General features: G+C 43.2%; 1 protein-coding gene across 1 annotated transcript in view; it reads right to left on the reverse strand.

The window, feature by feature from the left end:
• raver2 (ribonucleoprotein, PTB-binding 2) overlaps window positions 1-17,522 on the reverse strand; it is a 122,063-nt gene extending 104,541 nt beyond the window's left edge. The window contains exon 1 of the mRNA XM_085138658.1: window positions 16,006-17,522. Coding sequence (XP_084994784.1) covers window positions 16,006-16,278 — 273 coding nt within the window. The 5' untranslated portion in view covers window positions 16,279-17,522. The remainder of the gene's footprint in view (window positions 1-16,005) is intronic.
• Window positions 17,523-17,743: the final 221 nt, after the last annotated feature.

A 17,743-nucleotide genomic window follows, 5' to 3' on the forward strand; every position in this document is an offset into this window, starting at 1 on the left:
TACGCTATCTCAACAGCTTTCTAATTAGCACTTCTGTACGTGTTTCAAAACAGCCACTGGGCTCAGTACAGAGACACAGACAGGCAAACCTACAGACCGGATTGGCAGTACGGCTGAATAAATTTGTATTATTCTGTCTAACGGAGGATTCACAATTTCAATATTTTTTGTCTTGCACTTCATCAAGAATGCAAAACAAAATAGAATTACTTATTAAACTAACCGCCTTTGGGCTATTCAGCGTGTGTTCGGCGATTGGATGCATATATCAGAGTCCATCTGCTGTTAGATTTTTAGCGAGGAAGCTTTGACTATTCCCTGTTGATTATCATCATCATCATTATTATTATTATTACTTCATCAGAGCTCAAACATGGCATTCAGGGCAGCCCTAGTGAATAGAGATGGTTTACCTCAATATGGAAATCACTAGTAATCCTCAAGAACAGAAAGATTTTAGATTTTTTTTTCCCCACTTCTGGAACAAGACCCTTTGAGCAAATTAAAACATGAATTGTTCCCACATGATGTGAAGAGAAGAATATGGAAAAGGAGAGGGAAGGCTTGTGATCCAAAGTCTGTGGAGAAAGTGTAATGACATGTCCATGCACGACTTCCAGTGAGCTAAAGCCTACTGTAAAATAAAGCCAAGGGCTTCTCAAGGCAAACTAACAAAATGTCAAATGGCTGAGACGGTCACCTGCCCTCCGCCTAATTGAGCATGTACAGATAACCGGAGGCAGAAAGAATCACAAGCTGAAACTAAACATGGCTTAGCTTGGAAGTGAATCTACTGGCTCGACTCTTCTCACTTTAGATGCCTGGCAGATGCTCTTCAAGGAGAAAACTCTGTATTTTGTCATCTCCTAGGGCTCCTAAGTTCAGGCAGACTTGCATCCAAGTATTAAAAATAATCCTTCTTATCTTCCTTTATGTTAGTCCAGTTACTGGGATACAGAGCGACTCAAGAGATAGAGCGAGTTGTCTACTATTCTGCAGTTCAACGTATCCTTGGGCGAGGTACTGAGCCCCAAGTTGCCTCTGATGAGTGTGTGAATGTTGGATTAAAAGCACTCTAAAAGGGCACTTAATTAAGCTCATTGTAAGAAAGCACTTTAAGTGCTGAAATAAAGTAGAAAAACACTATAAATGTACCAGTCCATTTACTATTTTACCATATTACCATGCCAAAAAATGTAGTAGTGGGTACAGTGGAAATACATAATTCTCAATTCCAAGTTCAAAGTCAAAGCAAGACAATTATCTCATGTAGTTAAATATGAAGTATTTTATTAAAAAGTTGTTTAAAACTCCCTGACATGGTTATGGTTTATTTGAAATCTCAAGATGGGCACAAACTGAATTGTTAGTAGGTTACTTGGCAACCATCCTAACATTACTACACACTTAGCTACATTAATTATCATCTTACTTTAATCATGTATGTATATATATTCCTCCTTAACAACCCCCGGGCCTCATGTTTGACACCCAAGCCTAAGAACATGGTTGATTTCACAACAAAAATGCCATCGGTCTTAAAAAAAACTGATGACATGTATTTCAAGATAACGATAAAGTACCTCCATATCAAGTCATTATTGCCGTTCTTACAACAACAAGGGTTGGAGACATCACAGCAGCTGGACTAGGCGTCATCTTTTTGTAGTTTTTCCAGTGGTCGACGTGAGTAAGGACAGATAAAAACACTTGCAGCACTTCATTCATAAATAATTTCTGTCCTAGAGCATACACTGCCTACAGACTACCAAAAAAAGAACAAAAATCCAAACAAAAAAAGAAGCACTATTGCGTTTTCTGGTGACATCCTCAATATAAACATATGACCAACAAAAGAAAAACACCTCTAGCCAATTTTCCATGTTGTGCTGTCTGAAAAGAAGAATAGCAGCAAAAGGAGCGACAAAGAAAACTGATACACTTGCAAAGGTTTCCACATCATTTCTGAAATGTCATGTTGAAAGTCTAACGGTGTTCTGTTGGACTGCTGTAGTGGGCTGTCTCATCAGTTACACTTTATTTCGATGTTGTGAGTTTCTGTGCGATATACTTCAGTGTACATTTTAGTTTGACGCTACAGTTTAAAATTAAACGGCACAACAAAGATGCAAAGTCACCTAAAACCAAACTTTTCAGCTGCTAGCCACAAATAATCCTGATTTTAACTGTCCCACTTAGCTACACTGTGTTCTTCTTCTTACTACTACTACAAAGATCAACAAAGTCAACCAGTTTCTTTACATCCAACAAAACATGCCATCCACTTGATTCAGCGCTGTAATGTTCCCTGTGCATGTTTGAACACTTTAAAACGCTGACATTTCCAGCAAGTCCAGTCAGTACCCAGCACTTGCTTCAAGCCCACGGCCAAATCAGTAAGTGCATGTGTGGGTGTACACTTGGTGGAGCATTAAAGTGCCCTGAGAGAAAGAGCTAGATAAAGAATTTGATAGCAGCACCGTCTGACTACTATTAAAGGGAAAGTGAAATGACAAGCACCACCTAAAACAGCTGATAATCATCTACACACCTGTGGGCACCGCACTCTGTATGTTCCAGCTGCGTTCGCTGATCAACAGCTCCGGCACAAAGTGAAGCACACCGCCCATCACCACCGATCAATCTACATGACGTTCATTTCAAGCTACTCAAACTGGTGCTCGCCAAGATACGAGTAAATGTTGTTGCTTATCTATTGTGTGCCGTGAACGGGGTGTAGGCTTTAGAGATGGACCGATCCGATATTACGTATCGGTATCGGTCCGATACTGACCTAAATTACTGGATCGGATATCGGAGAGAAATAAAAAATGTAATCCGATCCATTAAATATCAAAAAAGCACCTCAAAAAACTTGCGACATGGCGTAACTCGGCTCATAACCGTAGCACGTCGAAGCAGTGTTGTCACGTGATAGAGCGGCTGTGTGTATTTGTAGCCTGCTAGCAAACATTTTATCTCCGAGGAAGTTATCTCAGATAGAAGTAAAGCAAGTGTGTAAGTTCGTCTCTGAATGTTTGTAAAGCATTCCCGCGTTAAGCTTAACAACCGATATATAGAGCAACTGCCTCTCTCTCTCTCCCTCCCTCCCTCTGCTACTTCAATCGTGAAACTGCTTAATGATCAGCTGATCGGCTTTTCTGTCGCGAGTCCGTCTCTCTTCTTTGTTTTTGGCCCACTTTGCACCAGAAAGAGGAAACCAGCGGCTGAACAACAGCAGCATTATTAAGCTTGATAAGCTGTTGTTAGAATTTATTTAATATTACTTTCTAGACCAGGATCTTTTTCTACGCAGCTGACGGCTGTTAACTGTGCAGGGGCGGATCTAGCAAAGTTTAGCCAGGGGGGCCGATAGGGCATGAACAGGGAAAAGGGGCACAAAGACATACTTTTCTTTCTTATTCTCATTTAAAATATCTAGCTTTTAATTATTTAATAATTATCTGAATCTTACACCCAAAGTTTTAATCTGATGTAAAATGTATAGAAGTCCATTACTGTATATAATAACTGTTAAGTCTAATATACCCTAGTAAGCTGTAGTACTTTTTCCTTTGGGAAAGTACCATCTGTGAATTCTGCAATTCTGTTGAAGAAAGATGTTGAATCTATTTAATTATTCTTGAAAAATAATTTATTTCTGTGAATTTTTTTCACCCTGAATCAAATTAAAGTTGATTACATTGATTAAGCATCATGAGGAAGAGGGTGGTTCCCTATTTTCTTTTGCTGGGAGTTTGCAACCCTATTAGTTAGGTTGCTTAATATTTCTGCTAAGTACTCTTTAAAATACCAGAATAGGAAGGATGGTGCAGGTTTAACTTTATTAGATTGATCAGTGTTGCTGATCTATGAAATAGTTTGGGTGCAGTGTGGTTTTTTTGGGGTTTTTTTTAAACATACAGGTATAACAGAATAGCTTTAGTGTTGTTGTTGTTTTTTAACTTGAGTATGAACTTATACAAAAAGTAGCAAGATATTAAAAAAACATTTTTGTTGATTAAAAAACAAACTATATCGGATTCATATCGGTATCGGCAGATATCCAAATTTATGATATCGGTATCGGTATCGGACACAAAAAAGTGGTATCGTGCCATCTCTAGTAGGCTTACAGGCATACTTTCCCATTTTAACATCTCATACAACAAGGAGCATCAAACCAGCAGACTAGTCAATCCAATCAGTAATTTCTATAGCAGGTATGTCATACCCATTGTACACTGTGGGCCACATACGGCCCACTTTAACCTCGAATGGGCTGGACCATTGATAGCTTCTTGTAAAGGGGTTATCTACTTTTCTGCATAACAAAGAGATGCCGCTCTGGTACATCAAAGAAATCTGTCACTGTAACTTTTTGGGCATAAATTGTAAGAAACAGATTGCAGTAAAAGTGCTGATTTCTCATCGATAAGACTGACCTGTAATAATAAAACAAAGCTTTTTCTTAATTTTTTCATTATTGTACAATAAGAACTTGAAAAAACAGGAACATTTCTGTCATTTGACTATTACTAATTACTTTGCTGTAATATAAATGGCCATGGGGGAGGTCTTTATCAGTAGTAAAGCTGTAAAACTTGTGAAAACTACACTTAGCAGCCCATAAAATTTATATCCTCTCTGACGTTTTTTGTGAGCTGTCCAGTGGGCCGGACTGGAGTCCCCGCTGGGTCGATTTTGGCCCCCGGACCTTCTGTTTGAATCCCCTGTTCCAGAGGGTTTGTGAAACAGGAAGGAAAGACAAGAAACTGTCTCATTTCCCAGCATTAACGGCACATAATTATTCTAAAATATCCTTTCATCGCTTTGATGCCTAACATATGCTTTGGGCTTTTTCAGCATCGCAGTTTGTGAAAACAGTCAAAGCGGCCCGTCTTCAAACAGATTACTTCAATTTAGCTTCGGTGACTTTAAACAAGACACCGAATCCTCAGCAGCACTTCTGTGGCTGACACTAACCACTTCAATGTCCCAGGAGGCAGGCTCAGAGAAATCATTTCACATTGTGGATTAATCACAAGTGTCGCAAGCGCTATATTACTGTGATGTCCGTAATGTGAAAAGGCATGCTTCATCACTGTTTTTGTCAGCTACTGTCCTTTAAATCTCACCTTCAATCAATCCCAATGTAAAGAGCTGGCAGACGGCAAATTGTTTCCCTGGGTTTGTCTGGACGAACCCTTCTACTGCTTTCATCTGTCGGTTTAGGTGTTTCCAATTCTCCTGTTACAATCTGAAAGTCGCTGTACAGAAGGTTCTATACAGAGGAAAGTATAAAAGATAATGGAAAACACAAAGGTCAGAGTACCAGAGTAGAACGATTTTTACTCGTCAGACGAGGAATGACAAGAGAAAAATGTGTTTACTGTGACACCTGTCATCATAAATGAGAAGGCTTAAAAACACAAACAGGACCACTTGGGTAAAGTAGCAGTGGGACATCGCTTCAACTTGGCGTGTCTGTGTGACAGAGAGATTGAGGGATTAGGGGGACAAACGCGCTCTGCCCGTCCTGCTTACCGGCAGTGACTGCGTGATTTATGCCACAGAGAGGAGAGGGGTTGAAGCCCAGGGCCTGCCAGCAAACAGAGAGGTGCTCCCACACTCGTGTATTATCATTACAATGACAGCGTGATTACCAGTCACGTTACTGGAGCTGTAATCGGAAACGCTAAAACTTTGGCGCTGAGGTGTGAGACAGCGGAAACTTTTGCCCGTGCCTACTGTAACGGCTGCATCCGGCTACAACACAGGCTCTTTGGGGGAAAATTAAAAACGGGGCATGTCTAACACATCTCAAATACTTTGTTTTCCATATCTGTTCGGAGATGTGTGTGTGTGGGTGTGTGTGCGAGACAGGTGGCTCAAACCATGCATGGCACGGTTCACTGGCCCATCAAATGGCTGCCAGGAGAGCTTCTTAGAAAACATGCAAACTCACATATTGTTAGCAGACAAGCATAAATACACACGAGTGCACACTTCTCTTTTTCTTTGAGCCTCTCAAACACTCTTTGAGTTTTCACACCTTGTTCTGGATGCTAGTTCTACACAGTCACACTGTACCGGCACTGCTCAAATTCCTTTGGTTTAACAAGTTTCCTCCTTCAGTTCGCGTTCACCCTTTTTTTCTTTCCCCTCTACATCCAGCCTTTCCACTCCATCTACTTAAAATCCTTTCTTTTTTGGCGCTGGACAAAACTTTAGCCCCAGTCAAAATTCCATGCCAAATTAATGTTACCCTTTAGGGAAAAACAATTTTTAAAAAAAAAGAGAATCTCAAATTTTATTTCTCAATATAACCTCTTCCCCCACCCCCTCCACATTTGTAAGACAAAAAAAGTGATAAGAGTTCACTCTATGTCTTCATTATTCCCTTTCTTACCATTTTGCTTTTTTTTTGCCTTCTTTGGATGCTTTCTTACTTCCAGTTGAGTAGAGACAGCTGATGCAGGGAAGCAGCACAGCAGGCTCAGGGATTCAAGCCCATCATCGACCTCAGCTGCCGCAGGCACGTGATCAAAGAGGTGCACAGTACACTGGCTGCCAAACTCTTAATGTGGAAGTGCGGCACACAAATGGAAGTTGTTGAGAATTTTTTTTATTTGCACTCCTCAATAGATGAGTGTATGTAAATAGCTGCGTTCTCCATCCATTCTCTTATCTGCTCATCCAGCTCAGTTCAGTGGCACAGCCAGTTCCAGCTGACTTGTGTTTGGGTGAGATCTCTAACCTTTATTTTACTGGCAAGTCCCATTGAGATCAAAGGTTCCTTTACAAGAAAAGACAAACGTCCCAAAAGTGCTACAAATAAAACATGAGATCGACAAAATAATACACAATATAAAAACACCCATGACTAAATTCTTAAAAATTAAGTGGCTTCTCAAAAGAAACACCTACAAGTCTCCTTCACTCCACATCTGCTTTTAATTTTGCTAATAGAGGCATGGTTTAATAACTCCATGTCCAAGGAGTGTAGTAAGAAAATGCAGATTTCCCAGATCTGTCCGAACTCATCAAAAAAACAACCATTTCGAGAGGCATAGCTTGTATAGCTGGGACAGAGAAGGGTACAGAGGTAAACTGGACATTTACCTAGAATTGATTTAAAGAAAAAAAATATCCATGACCCATGAAACAAGATGTATCTGCGGCCAAGTGTGCCAGAAAATCCACCGGGTCAGAGTGAAATGTCAGGGCAAGGAGAGACGGGAGCAGCGCACAGGAATGCCAGGACACAACCCACAGACCTCTGTCCCTCCCGGTAGCACCTGTAGCCTCGGATCCAGGTAACGTCACCAGGCAGCAGATCACCCTCCCCTTTACCCGTCGCTAACAGAAAATGAGAATGGCACGGCACGGCTTTAGGACAAGGCTGGGAGTGAAGTTGAGCCACAGAAACCCCCCAGTGAACCCAGGCTCACTGATGATGCTTCCCAGCACATCATGAATAGTTAGTAAGAAACTTTTTTTTTTATTAGTACTGACTAAGCATGAAGCATTTTTTTTTAACATTAATATCATATTAAACTTAGTCAAAGTTGAAACGTTTGTGCACAACAGCTCAGGCCTCAGCTCAGGTTTGATCTACTTTTGGATGCATGTAAGTTCAAAGAGAGGGGATATCTTAAAGCCCCACCCACTTGCTGTTCAAAGCATCTGTTTGTGAGAGGCAGCCAATCAGGGAGGGAAAAAACAGAAGCCTTCAAGGGAGAGGAGTTAAAGTGGCTGATTTCAGTGGGTGAGCTAAAGAGTCACACACGACAAGCATTCATCACCACTGCACGGGATCGCCTGAAAAAAACAGATTCTTTTAACACCTCGAATCACCTATTAAGGCTTAATGTGCTGCAATGAAAAGATACTGTCCTTTTATTTCATGTGCAACTTGGGGGGGGGTTTCCATGTCGCTTTCATGTTACGTTTATGTCTTCTTTACACAATCAAACAGAATGAATCTGAATCAAAATGTTTGATTTCAAGTAAAACTAATTTGTCGGGAAAAGTTTAGCTAATATCCTTGTTTACGCGTTGAAGTCCTCGGTTAATGGACAAGAGAGGAATCCTGTGCTTATCACAACAGTAAGAATCTTATGTTTGAACTGGTGTTTAGTTCATTTAATGTCATTTTTGTCAGCTTAAAGGTGTTAATGCATATTTATCAACCAAACGCACGGGTTCAAGCATTCTTGTTGTTACCGACTGAAGCTGCGTTTCGAGGACAGAACGACGATATTTAGCCGTCTGCCTCTGTCCATTTCTTCACTTCACTTCTTCTTCCTTGATAAGCTGACTAATTTGATCTCAGCCAGCGCAGAACCAGTGGGCTGAAGGAAGCAGGTGGCTTGCCCCGAGACAGGACAGATTCTGCTGTCAGCCAGGGTGACCCCGCCTCCCTCCCCCTTTTCACACCCACCCGTCTCTGCTTGTCTCCGGCCCTGAAGCGACAGGGCTCAAATCTGAGGTTATTTTTCCCCCTCACCGAGCCCGCAGCCACTCCCACTCAACACAACAACAGACTCCTGCCATCACAGGGTGAAACCGTCATTTAAAAACAGCCATTATTTCTGTTTGAGTTGGTTCGTGTGGCGTTTCCCCACTTGAGATACTATGAATTAAAATGTGCTGAAGCACAGTATAAGTATAAGTCTACACTTCTAAGACGTCCACAATCAGGCTTTGAGTTAATGTCGGAAAACTGCACGGTATTTAAAATGCATCATCGTCACGGCAACATAAGCAAAGCAACTGCAGCGAAATGTGAACGCTTGCCGAGAAGCTCTTAGACATAAAAAGCTAAATGGCCTCTTGTACTGGGCTCCAGCAGAAGCACCCTGCACACCAACAGGCTGGATGTACAGCAGTGTCTACCACTGCACACTCTTTTTTTTAATCATTGCCAATCTTAATTAATCATAACCAGGACCAACAACCTGGGTTTTGTTGCGTTTCCAGCTTGGAAAATTCCATTAGTGAAACAGTCTGAAACACAGTTTAAAAATTAACGTTGCAATAGATTACTACTATTACTATTACTTTTGAATTGCCGTAAGGTGATGCAATCGCTCTGAAGGAGCGATATTCACCTGTAGCTGATGCACCGAGTCACTGCTAAAGAATCTGTGAGAGTATGCACGCAGTACTTTTGACTCCAGCGTGACTTTGCATCAGTTTAATAGACACAAAAACAACAACCAGGGGCGATTACATCTCCAGGCTGAACAGAAGACTAAACAGTGTCAGACTTGCATAGAAAAGAACACAGGAATTTGAAATGTGCAAATTCCTTTAAAACTGTACAATTACATCCTTTATATAACAGAATGAGTCTGTCAGGTGGACTTCATTAATCAGTGGATTTTCTTTTCATGAAGGCATGATAATCTTTTGGGGTTTTTTGCTGTTTGTTACAGTATAATTGCAGACGTGGTGACAGATCTCATTGTTCCCCGTGGCAAGATCAAGCCTCCGTAAAGTGATTTATGGGAATAAAGCAGGGATGGATGACTTCAAGCTGTTAATGCACAGAACAAAACGAGACCCATCAGCTCAAGTATTCTTCACTTCCTGCACTCTAGTTGTCACTTGCTGGATTTAATGTGTGGTTTCTCTTCTTTTGGGTGACAGATGTGGAACCCCGCGAGCTTTACAGTCATCGTCACGAGGCCCGTGACCTTTGCGGCGAGGTCAAACGCGCTGCTCAGACACAGCTCACAGTCTCTCGGCAAATCACGCTCCAAAGGCTCGATCACGTTGCAGAGGTTTGTATTAATGCACAGCGTCCAGAAGTTTAGTTAAGAGCCTCCGGGACAATGTCAACTGTCACACTTACAAACACACACAACCGTGGCAGGAGTTGTGAACAGCGGGGCTCCTGTGAAGTCCAAACACATGTTAACCAGTGCTGAGAGTTAAGATCGTTTTAGAAGTCTGGGAAATTATAGTCACGGTTCAACCAAGGTAGCCACCTTGCCACGGGACTCCTCAAACACACTCGTTATTTCCCTTTAGCCTTTTATCCAATTAGTCTGCCATCCATTATTCCCGCACTCATCCAGTCAATGCATTTCCGTCCAAGTTACTTTGAAACCTTTTATCCAGTCAGCATGAGCCCCGCTTTTGTTGTTTACTCTCAAACAGTTCAGAACGAAATACCGTAAAAAATAATCCCCTTTTTAACTTTCAGCTGAAATATGCTATGACATAAAAATAACCCTGCCGTTATCAGTTTACAAAATGCTTTAAGGAACAGCTTTATACTGTTTGTTTTTTAAAATCAGTCCTCTCAAACCATCAGTTACAACACGAGCCTTTTTCCTCTCCGCCGTCTTTTGGACCCGAGCTCGCTCGGCGTCAGATCTCCAGCCAACTCCATTATCTCACCTACCTAATGTCACCTTCATACCCGACTCGCAGCCAAACTGTGCCGTAAAACGTGCAAAAAACAAAGCTGTAGCGTCGTGACAGTGCGCTGGTTGTAAGAAAAGTCTAACAGGTGTGTCTTCACGTAACTGTGACACGAACATGTGCAAAACGTCAAGGTGACTAATGCCAGCGTAAACAGCTAATCACAACAGCGCGTTTGCACACTGGCTCGGTAAAGGCCGCCCACTGTCAGGAGTGGCAGATTTCACATCTGCTCGTGACACAGACACACACACACACCACAGCATGCAAAGTAAGGCGAGAAGGTGGGTGGAAAGAGCAGCTCAGATGCATGCTGCTTTGTCATATTTACATGCATTTGTGTTTACCTGTACATATGCAAAACACACACATTTTCATGGTGTTCAAACAAACATATCACCCCCCCCACACACACACACACACACACCTTGTAAAAGAGTTTTGTGTTTGTTTTTAAGCTGATTAATTCAAGAACTTGGCAGAAGACCTTGGAAGTTAACCTCCTCTGTGCGAATAAAACCACACTGCCCCCGTTTATTTTACACTGTTGTGCCTCTGAAAATTATTTTAGACTCGCTGCTTGGAATTATTAAAAGTTGTGTCAACTTCCGGCTGTACTTCCCGCTACTTCCAACTAATTGCAGGTTGAGACTACACAGTATCTGATACAAGATAGTAGCCCTGTCAGATTACGCGTTCATAGTCAAATCGTTGCCGTTGCTCCGCCGTCTTTCACGGCCTACATGATGTCAGTGGGAAGGCGAACGGGGTAGATTTCTGCACACGAGATTGTAAATGAACAATGGCGCATGTGTGATGTTGGCTGTCATGTGCTTTGAAAGGCCTACGAATAGAAAGAGGAAAGCAACTCTGGGACTATATTAGGACTGCACAACGCAGACGCTATGAATTTTAAATACTTTAGCCTAATTTGAGTTGGGCTATCATGCATACTATAATCTGAAACTGGCATTATTCATCTGCATGACTGGCATCTTATTCACATAACCCTCGCAGTCCAATATTAGCAAATCCCTTTTACGGAACCTTTTAGCTCCCTTTACTCCCATTTCCTGGAAGCAACAATGTACTAAACATTGAGGTTTTTCAGGTTAAAATGCCACAGCTAGCAGACGGTTATATCTGCTGTGATGAATGTTTTAAGTGGTAAAACGAAACTTGGGTGTTGTGTGTTGTGTTGACTTTGAGCTCACTTTCAGCTGCGTTCCTACAAAGATCATATATAAGGAAACGGCTGCATCACCATGTAACGCCACCGTGCAAGTCACAGCTAACTGTGCACGTGGCACCAACAATTAGTTTATCAACTTAATGGTGCTTAATGGAGAAATCAGGGTGTGTGGATCAAGTGGCTCATAAAAAATAATGTGTTTTTAATTCTGGACAAAACGAATGACTTTCAGAGCGTTGGTCAGCATCTGGAAGAGAGAGCACATCTTTGGTTTTTTAATCCTGCCCAGACCCAAGCGGCGATGTTTTTCAGAGACTGCATGTCTGGACGGGTTCCAAAAGGTGCAAATCTGTCCTGGAAGAGGCATGTTTATAGCCGCACGGTCAAGGCGCATCATCAATTCAACGTTCTCTTAGGAGCACTAATTGAATTTATTTTGACCCTTGTGCCATTTGGAGTGCATGTGAGCCACCTCTCCAGGACAGGAATGGCGTGGGATGAGGTGGAACAAAAGTTGGCAGGAACTAAAACTGTCAAACATGACATGTTTGAACAATAGAATATGTCTATATGTGGAGAGCAAACCATTACAAGACACAGAACTACTTATGTTGGTAGAGTAGTGTGGAAATCTCTCGAGCTAAAAGCCTGGAGAGCTATTTAAAACTTCTGTTCGAGCTTTGTGAACCTGCTCTGCCATCATTAGTTGACCAAAATGTAGGTTTCGGTCAGTAAAACGCGAGAGTATGTAAACATGCTCTCGGGGTTTCAAACAGCATATCGCAAACACAGGCTTAAGAATCAGTGAATTTGATGTTTTTCAGATTTTTTCTCCCCCCCTCACTACTACTAAGATTTTTAAGCCACTACTGTTAATGATTCACACATATAAAAACAACCTGAAAGAGATCTTTTGCTTTTTAGCTTTAAAAGAATATAAAATAAGAACAAGAAAGTACATAAACTTTATGGCTTTGCCAATTTTACCTTCCAGCTGTGTATTCAGCACAGCTAGCACACAGTCACTACTATTGGTGCTAGTAGTCCCCTCCACCACCACAACCGCCACTGAATATCAAAAGCTCTATTTTTCTGTATTTGTAATCAGATTTATTCAACGACAGCCCTGAACAGACACAGCACCCCTAATCAGCCCACGCAGCCTTTCCACTGTGGTGTAGAATCCACCAGGCTCACAAAGTTACATAATAACTGAGTGTCTTCAACCACAACTTAATAACAAGTCAGATGATTGCCGAGTTTCTGTTTGTTGTGAATGTTATGCCGTTTGTGATGCTTGTGAGAGCAGTGGTCTCCTGTTTTTCATCTTTTCCCAGAGCAGGCTCTGTGTCTGCTCCAGCCTGTTAACGTGGACACTGCAACGAGGTGGCATCAAGTACAAGTGAGGTAAACAGAGTGGCACTGGTCGAAATCTGTAGACAGCTGCAGGTAAATGTTAATATCATATACACATCAAAGACAACCTGAAGGGTAATCAGGATCAGGATGCCACCCCAAAACTGCAGCGCATCTAACATCGTCCAAAATACAATGACCTCAAGATGAGATCTCAACCGAGCCCGGGCTTTTAATATATTAGGATACAATGTATACATTGGACGCTTAACCTGCTTAAATTAAAAAGTGCAGTTAGACTTGCACTCAAGGAAGGAGATGACTGAAACCTACAATCCTACAATAACTGCCTTTTTTCCCCTTTCCTTCTTTTTTTCTTAAAACGCAACACTTGCTGTGCTCTGAAACCAACAAACTTGTTAGATTATTTATACAGCAGTCGAGGCGCAACATTATTATCTGTCTCTCAGTCCGCTAAGTTAATATAAGACCAATTTTCATGCCCTTTTAGCTCTGGTATGTACCAACACCTCAGGGAAATATCTGGCTCTTTAGCTGCTCGCAGAGTGTCCGTCAGCTCGATCCTTGTTCAGTCTCTTTAGCGCTCAGCAGGTATTCTACAGTTGTTGTTTTGTTTTGTTTTTTTTTTGGGGGGGGGGGGGGGGTTGAACAGCTGCATAACAAGAGTGACTTTAAAAGGATTTAAAAAAAATGCAAAACAGAAAAAAAAACACTGAATTGAAAACTGAACACAGCACCATAAAGCTGATGGGAGCTATGGCTTTCTGTGACAATTCTCCCCAAGTTCATTGCTGCAAACACACTGTACCCTTCCTCTGTTCCTTCCCTTTTCCCCTCCCCCACTTCTCCCCTAAAACGAGGACTGTCAATGGGGCCACATATCTGACACAGTCTACTGTGGACACACACATACACGCACATGCAGCCTGCGATCGAGTGTTCAGTAATGGGGCAGCGGGAATGAGGGGAACGGGGAGATGGAGACGGCTGGGTGCTGCTGGGCCTATCAGTCGGGTTATATAAGACTGTAATGAGGACTTTCCTTTGCCATAAATCTATAACCTCGCTGAAGATAAAATACAGTAAACACCAGCACTTAGAGCATCACCACATCTCTGTACAGGACCGAACAAGAACAGCTGCAGGATTTTATGTCTTGCGCACTAACAAGATGTCTCCGTTTCAGTGCTCGTGGGAGTCAGATTGTTTATTGACTGATTAGTCTTGATTAAGATGTTAATGAACTGCTTAATAAATTAAATCAGAAAATTAGGGGGGAGGGGGGCTCCAGGTGGTGTCTTGAAATCGCATTTTAGCCCAACCAACTGTTGAACAGTGGAGTCCAAACAAATGAGAAAGATGCAGAAAGTTCCCGTTTAAGGAGCTGACACAAGATTTATGTTGGATCGTTCTGACAATCACACCCAGAGGCTGCTCCACACAACGCCATACTCGCCATAATGGGGACAGTATTTATGAGTGCTGTGATGTCATTTGAAACACTTTTGTTTTTTCCCCTCTTCTATGCTGCTCATTTCTGAAGATCTAAAGGCCTAGCTCGTTTCAGTCCAACTACATCACCTTCACTCCCACCAGTGGAAACTCACACCGTGTCATGTCTCAGTAAGAGACACTCCTGCAGTGCTCCTTTAAATGGACAGATTTATGTGGCACATTCAGCAGCGCAGGACTTCACGCCACTGAGCTTGGTTCCCCCCCCCCCCCCCCCCAATCATGCTCCATCTGACACGCTGACAATGTGGGGGGAAAAAAACACAGAGAGAGAGAGAGAGAGAGAGAGAGAGAGAGAGAGAGAGAGAGAGAACTTCCAATTTTGCTGCTTCACCTGATCCAAATGACCCTCCACCACCACCACTCTCAATCTTACCTCCACTTCTCATTTCTCACACACACCATGCATTCTCACCCTTCCTCCCCCCTCTTCTTCCACGCTCAGCGCGCAAACACCCGGCCGAGGTACTGGCACTCTTTGGCTGAGAGCCTCTCAAAGAATGTGCGGCGGTACAAGCCTGAAGGAATACACACCATCAGCGCCCTCAACACGCTGCCTCATAAAGGCTCGCGGGCTGACACAAGTGATGGATCACACTTAGCAGGAGAAATGAAAAAAAGAAAAAAAGAAAAAAAAACACTCTGTGGTCCTTGGTGAACATGCGAAATTGAAATGATGTGCTTTCTGTCTTTGGGAAATTGGGGGAAACTGTTTAGAACGGGCAAAGGTCAGAGATCAGGGATCCACACCTGTCGTGGCCACAGTAGAGTACAGTATTTGTACAACAGTACAACTTGCTGTCGATTGCCAGTCTGCAGATCTGATGTTAAACTTTACGCAGCACAAAGCAAAAACACGCAGAGGGCGTAAAGCTAAAAGCAGAAAAGGCCGCGTGCATTTCATGATTTAATCAGAGTGTCTGCAGACGACAGACTGCATTTTGCAGCGTCTCCTCCTGCTGAAAAACACCCCACTTTGCATCCTTCTGGCTACTTTCCCAGGAGCTCACCTGTTACACGAGTCTGACTGCACACAAGTCAAATTCAGGCACACCGTTTCACTTATAGCAGCAGCCAAATGATGCACTTCCAGCTACAGTGAGGTGACAATGGGAAACGCAAGTCACGCAGCAAAAAGAGGAACTTCGAAGTGACTCTGCCCGTGGATCCCCCCAATCAGAATCTGACATCATGTTGGAAAAAACATGCAGGAAAGATAAGTAAGCTACATACAATGATAAGTTTACCATGAACTAGTCGGATACACTCGGAAAGTTCCCTGTAAAGTTTATATCTGATCAGGAGGTGATGTGGTCAAAGTCATGACCTGAGACCGCGATCACACTCACGGGTGTCAGAACTAAGCAGTGAAATGAAGGTTTAAATGCTTAAAGCAGGAGTCCGCGCGAGCGTGCGTAAAATGTTGGGGTGGTGAGAGAAAAAGAGCTCCACCCTGTTATTTCTCCACCGTAAACTGACATGTATACCTGGTTGGTGGTGTCAGGCGGCAGGTTCTTAATGAGGATTTTCCTCCTGTTGCTCAGCTCCTTGCGAGTTTTGGCCAGCCTCCTCTCGATTTCCTCGGGCTCCAGGTCCGGTAGGTCACGGAGGCTAATCCCGGAGTCCGGGGGTTGCGCTGCAGCCGCCTCCTCGTCCTCGTGCTGCCGGCTCTCGGGGCTGTCCATCTCCGGGGAAAGTGCGCTATCCCGGGCTAGAGAAGAGTGAACGCTCGGCGGCTGGATGGATGAGGCTGCCGCCATCTTGGGAAAAGTGTGAGGAAAGCGAGAGAGAGAGAGAGAGAGAGAGAGAGAGAGAGCAGGTGGGAGGTGTGTGTGTGTGTGTGTCGGTGGAAGAGAGAAAGATTAAAAAAAAGAGAGAGAGATAGAGAGAAGGAAAAGGACCGACAGCCAACAACACACAACAATACTGCCAAATTGCTCTGAACTATTTCTTTGAAATCTTCGCTTCGCTTCTGTATTTGGCGTCAGTTTGTATTCTCCTGTTTCTACTCTGACCGATGATAAAGAGCGACAACACAGCACAGCTACAAGGTTTAGATTAACGTTACATTAAACATAGCATTTGTTTAAAACGGGGCGTTTAAGAGTCGCTGTCATCTGATGAATGAAACTTGTACATGGGCACTTTGACGCACACATGGTTCCCAGCGTGTCGGGCTGCACTCCGGACTCCTGGCGACCCCAACTGTCTGTTAACTGCATAGGAGCCAATCATCATTGGTCAGTGCGGATTAGTGCGCTTTTGAATTGGCTTGCCAATGTCGTGTCGTGTGGCACCAACCTTATCCTCCAAACAGCATATGTTTCCGGATTTTTAGGAGGGAACTAAATTGTTATTACTTTTATTATCGACCACATATTGAACCTGCAGAATGCTCAGTCGTCTTCACCCTGCACCAAAGTGCTGTATGTGCGCACATTTCTTATTTCGGTGCTGCGGCCCAATTACAGCATTTCTTCTTTTGGTGAAGAAGAGAATTGGAGAAGATCCGCCAGAGCTTTCCTGTTCCCCATGTGCATAATGTTACCATGAATGGCTGTGTGCCTTCCCTCCTTTCTACCCAAGTGATCCAGTGAATGCCAGCCCAGCCTGCACGCCTGCCTGCCCACCGTGGGTGGAAAGCTGCTCCTGGCAAACACAAGGGGAGCAGAGCTCCCTGCCGAGTCCTCACAATGCCCGTGTAGCTTCCGCAGGCAGAATGAGTCGCTGAAAGACACACACTGTATGCTCACACTCATAAATATGCACTTACATTCACGTAGGCACACAAACATGTCAACAAGCGCACAATCAACCCACTTAGAAAATGTTTAGAGCGCGCTTATTGCCGGGGCCCTCTGAAAGAGAGACGGAGAAATCAACCTCCGTGTTCTCTCTCTCTCGCCATCTGTGTGGAGCGTTTCTTGGCAGATCGAAGTCCAGACAATCACAGTTGTCGGTGGGTGAAAATGATCTCGCATTGCCAAGTGGCTGAAGCAGTGTAACCGGAAGGCAGCGAGTGTATGCAGGCTGTTTGTTGCTTAAATGCTTCAATCAGGCGTGAGCGCAGTCCACTCCAGAGTGGAAAGGCCAAACCAAAAAGAAGGGCAATTTGTGTAACTGCAAATAGAAGCACTTTATAAGTCTGCATGCACTTCATGCATCAGCTCAACATTACAGCTGGGAGCTCAGAATCCAAGGCGCAAAGTCACACTGTGTCCTCCT

The sequence above is a fragment of the Neolamprologus multifasciatus genome, chromosome 17 (genome assembly GCF_963576455.1).
Source record: "Neolamprologus multifasciatus chromosome 17, fNeoMul1.2, whole genome shotgun sequence".
Taxonomy (NCBI): Eukaryota; Metazoa; Chordata; class Actinopteri; order Cichliformes; family Cichlidae; genus Neolamprologus; species Neolamprologus multifasciatus.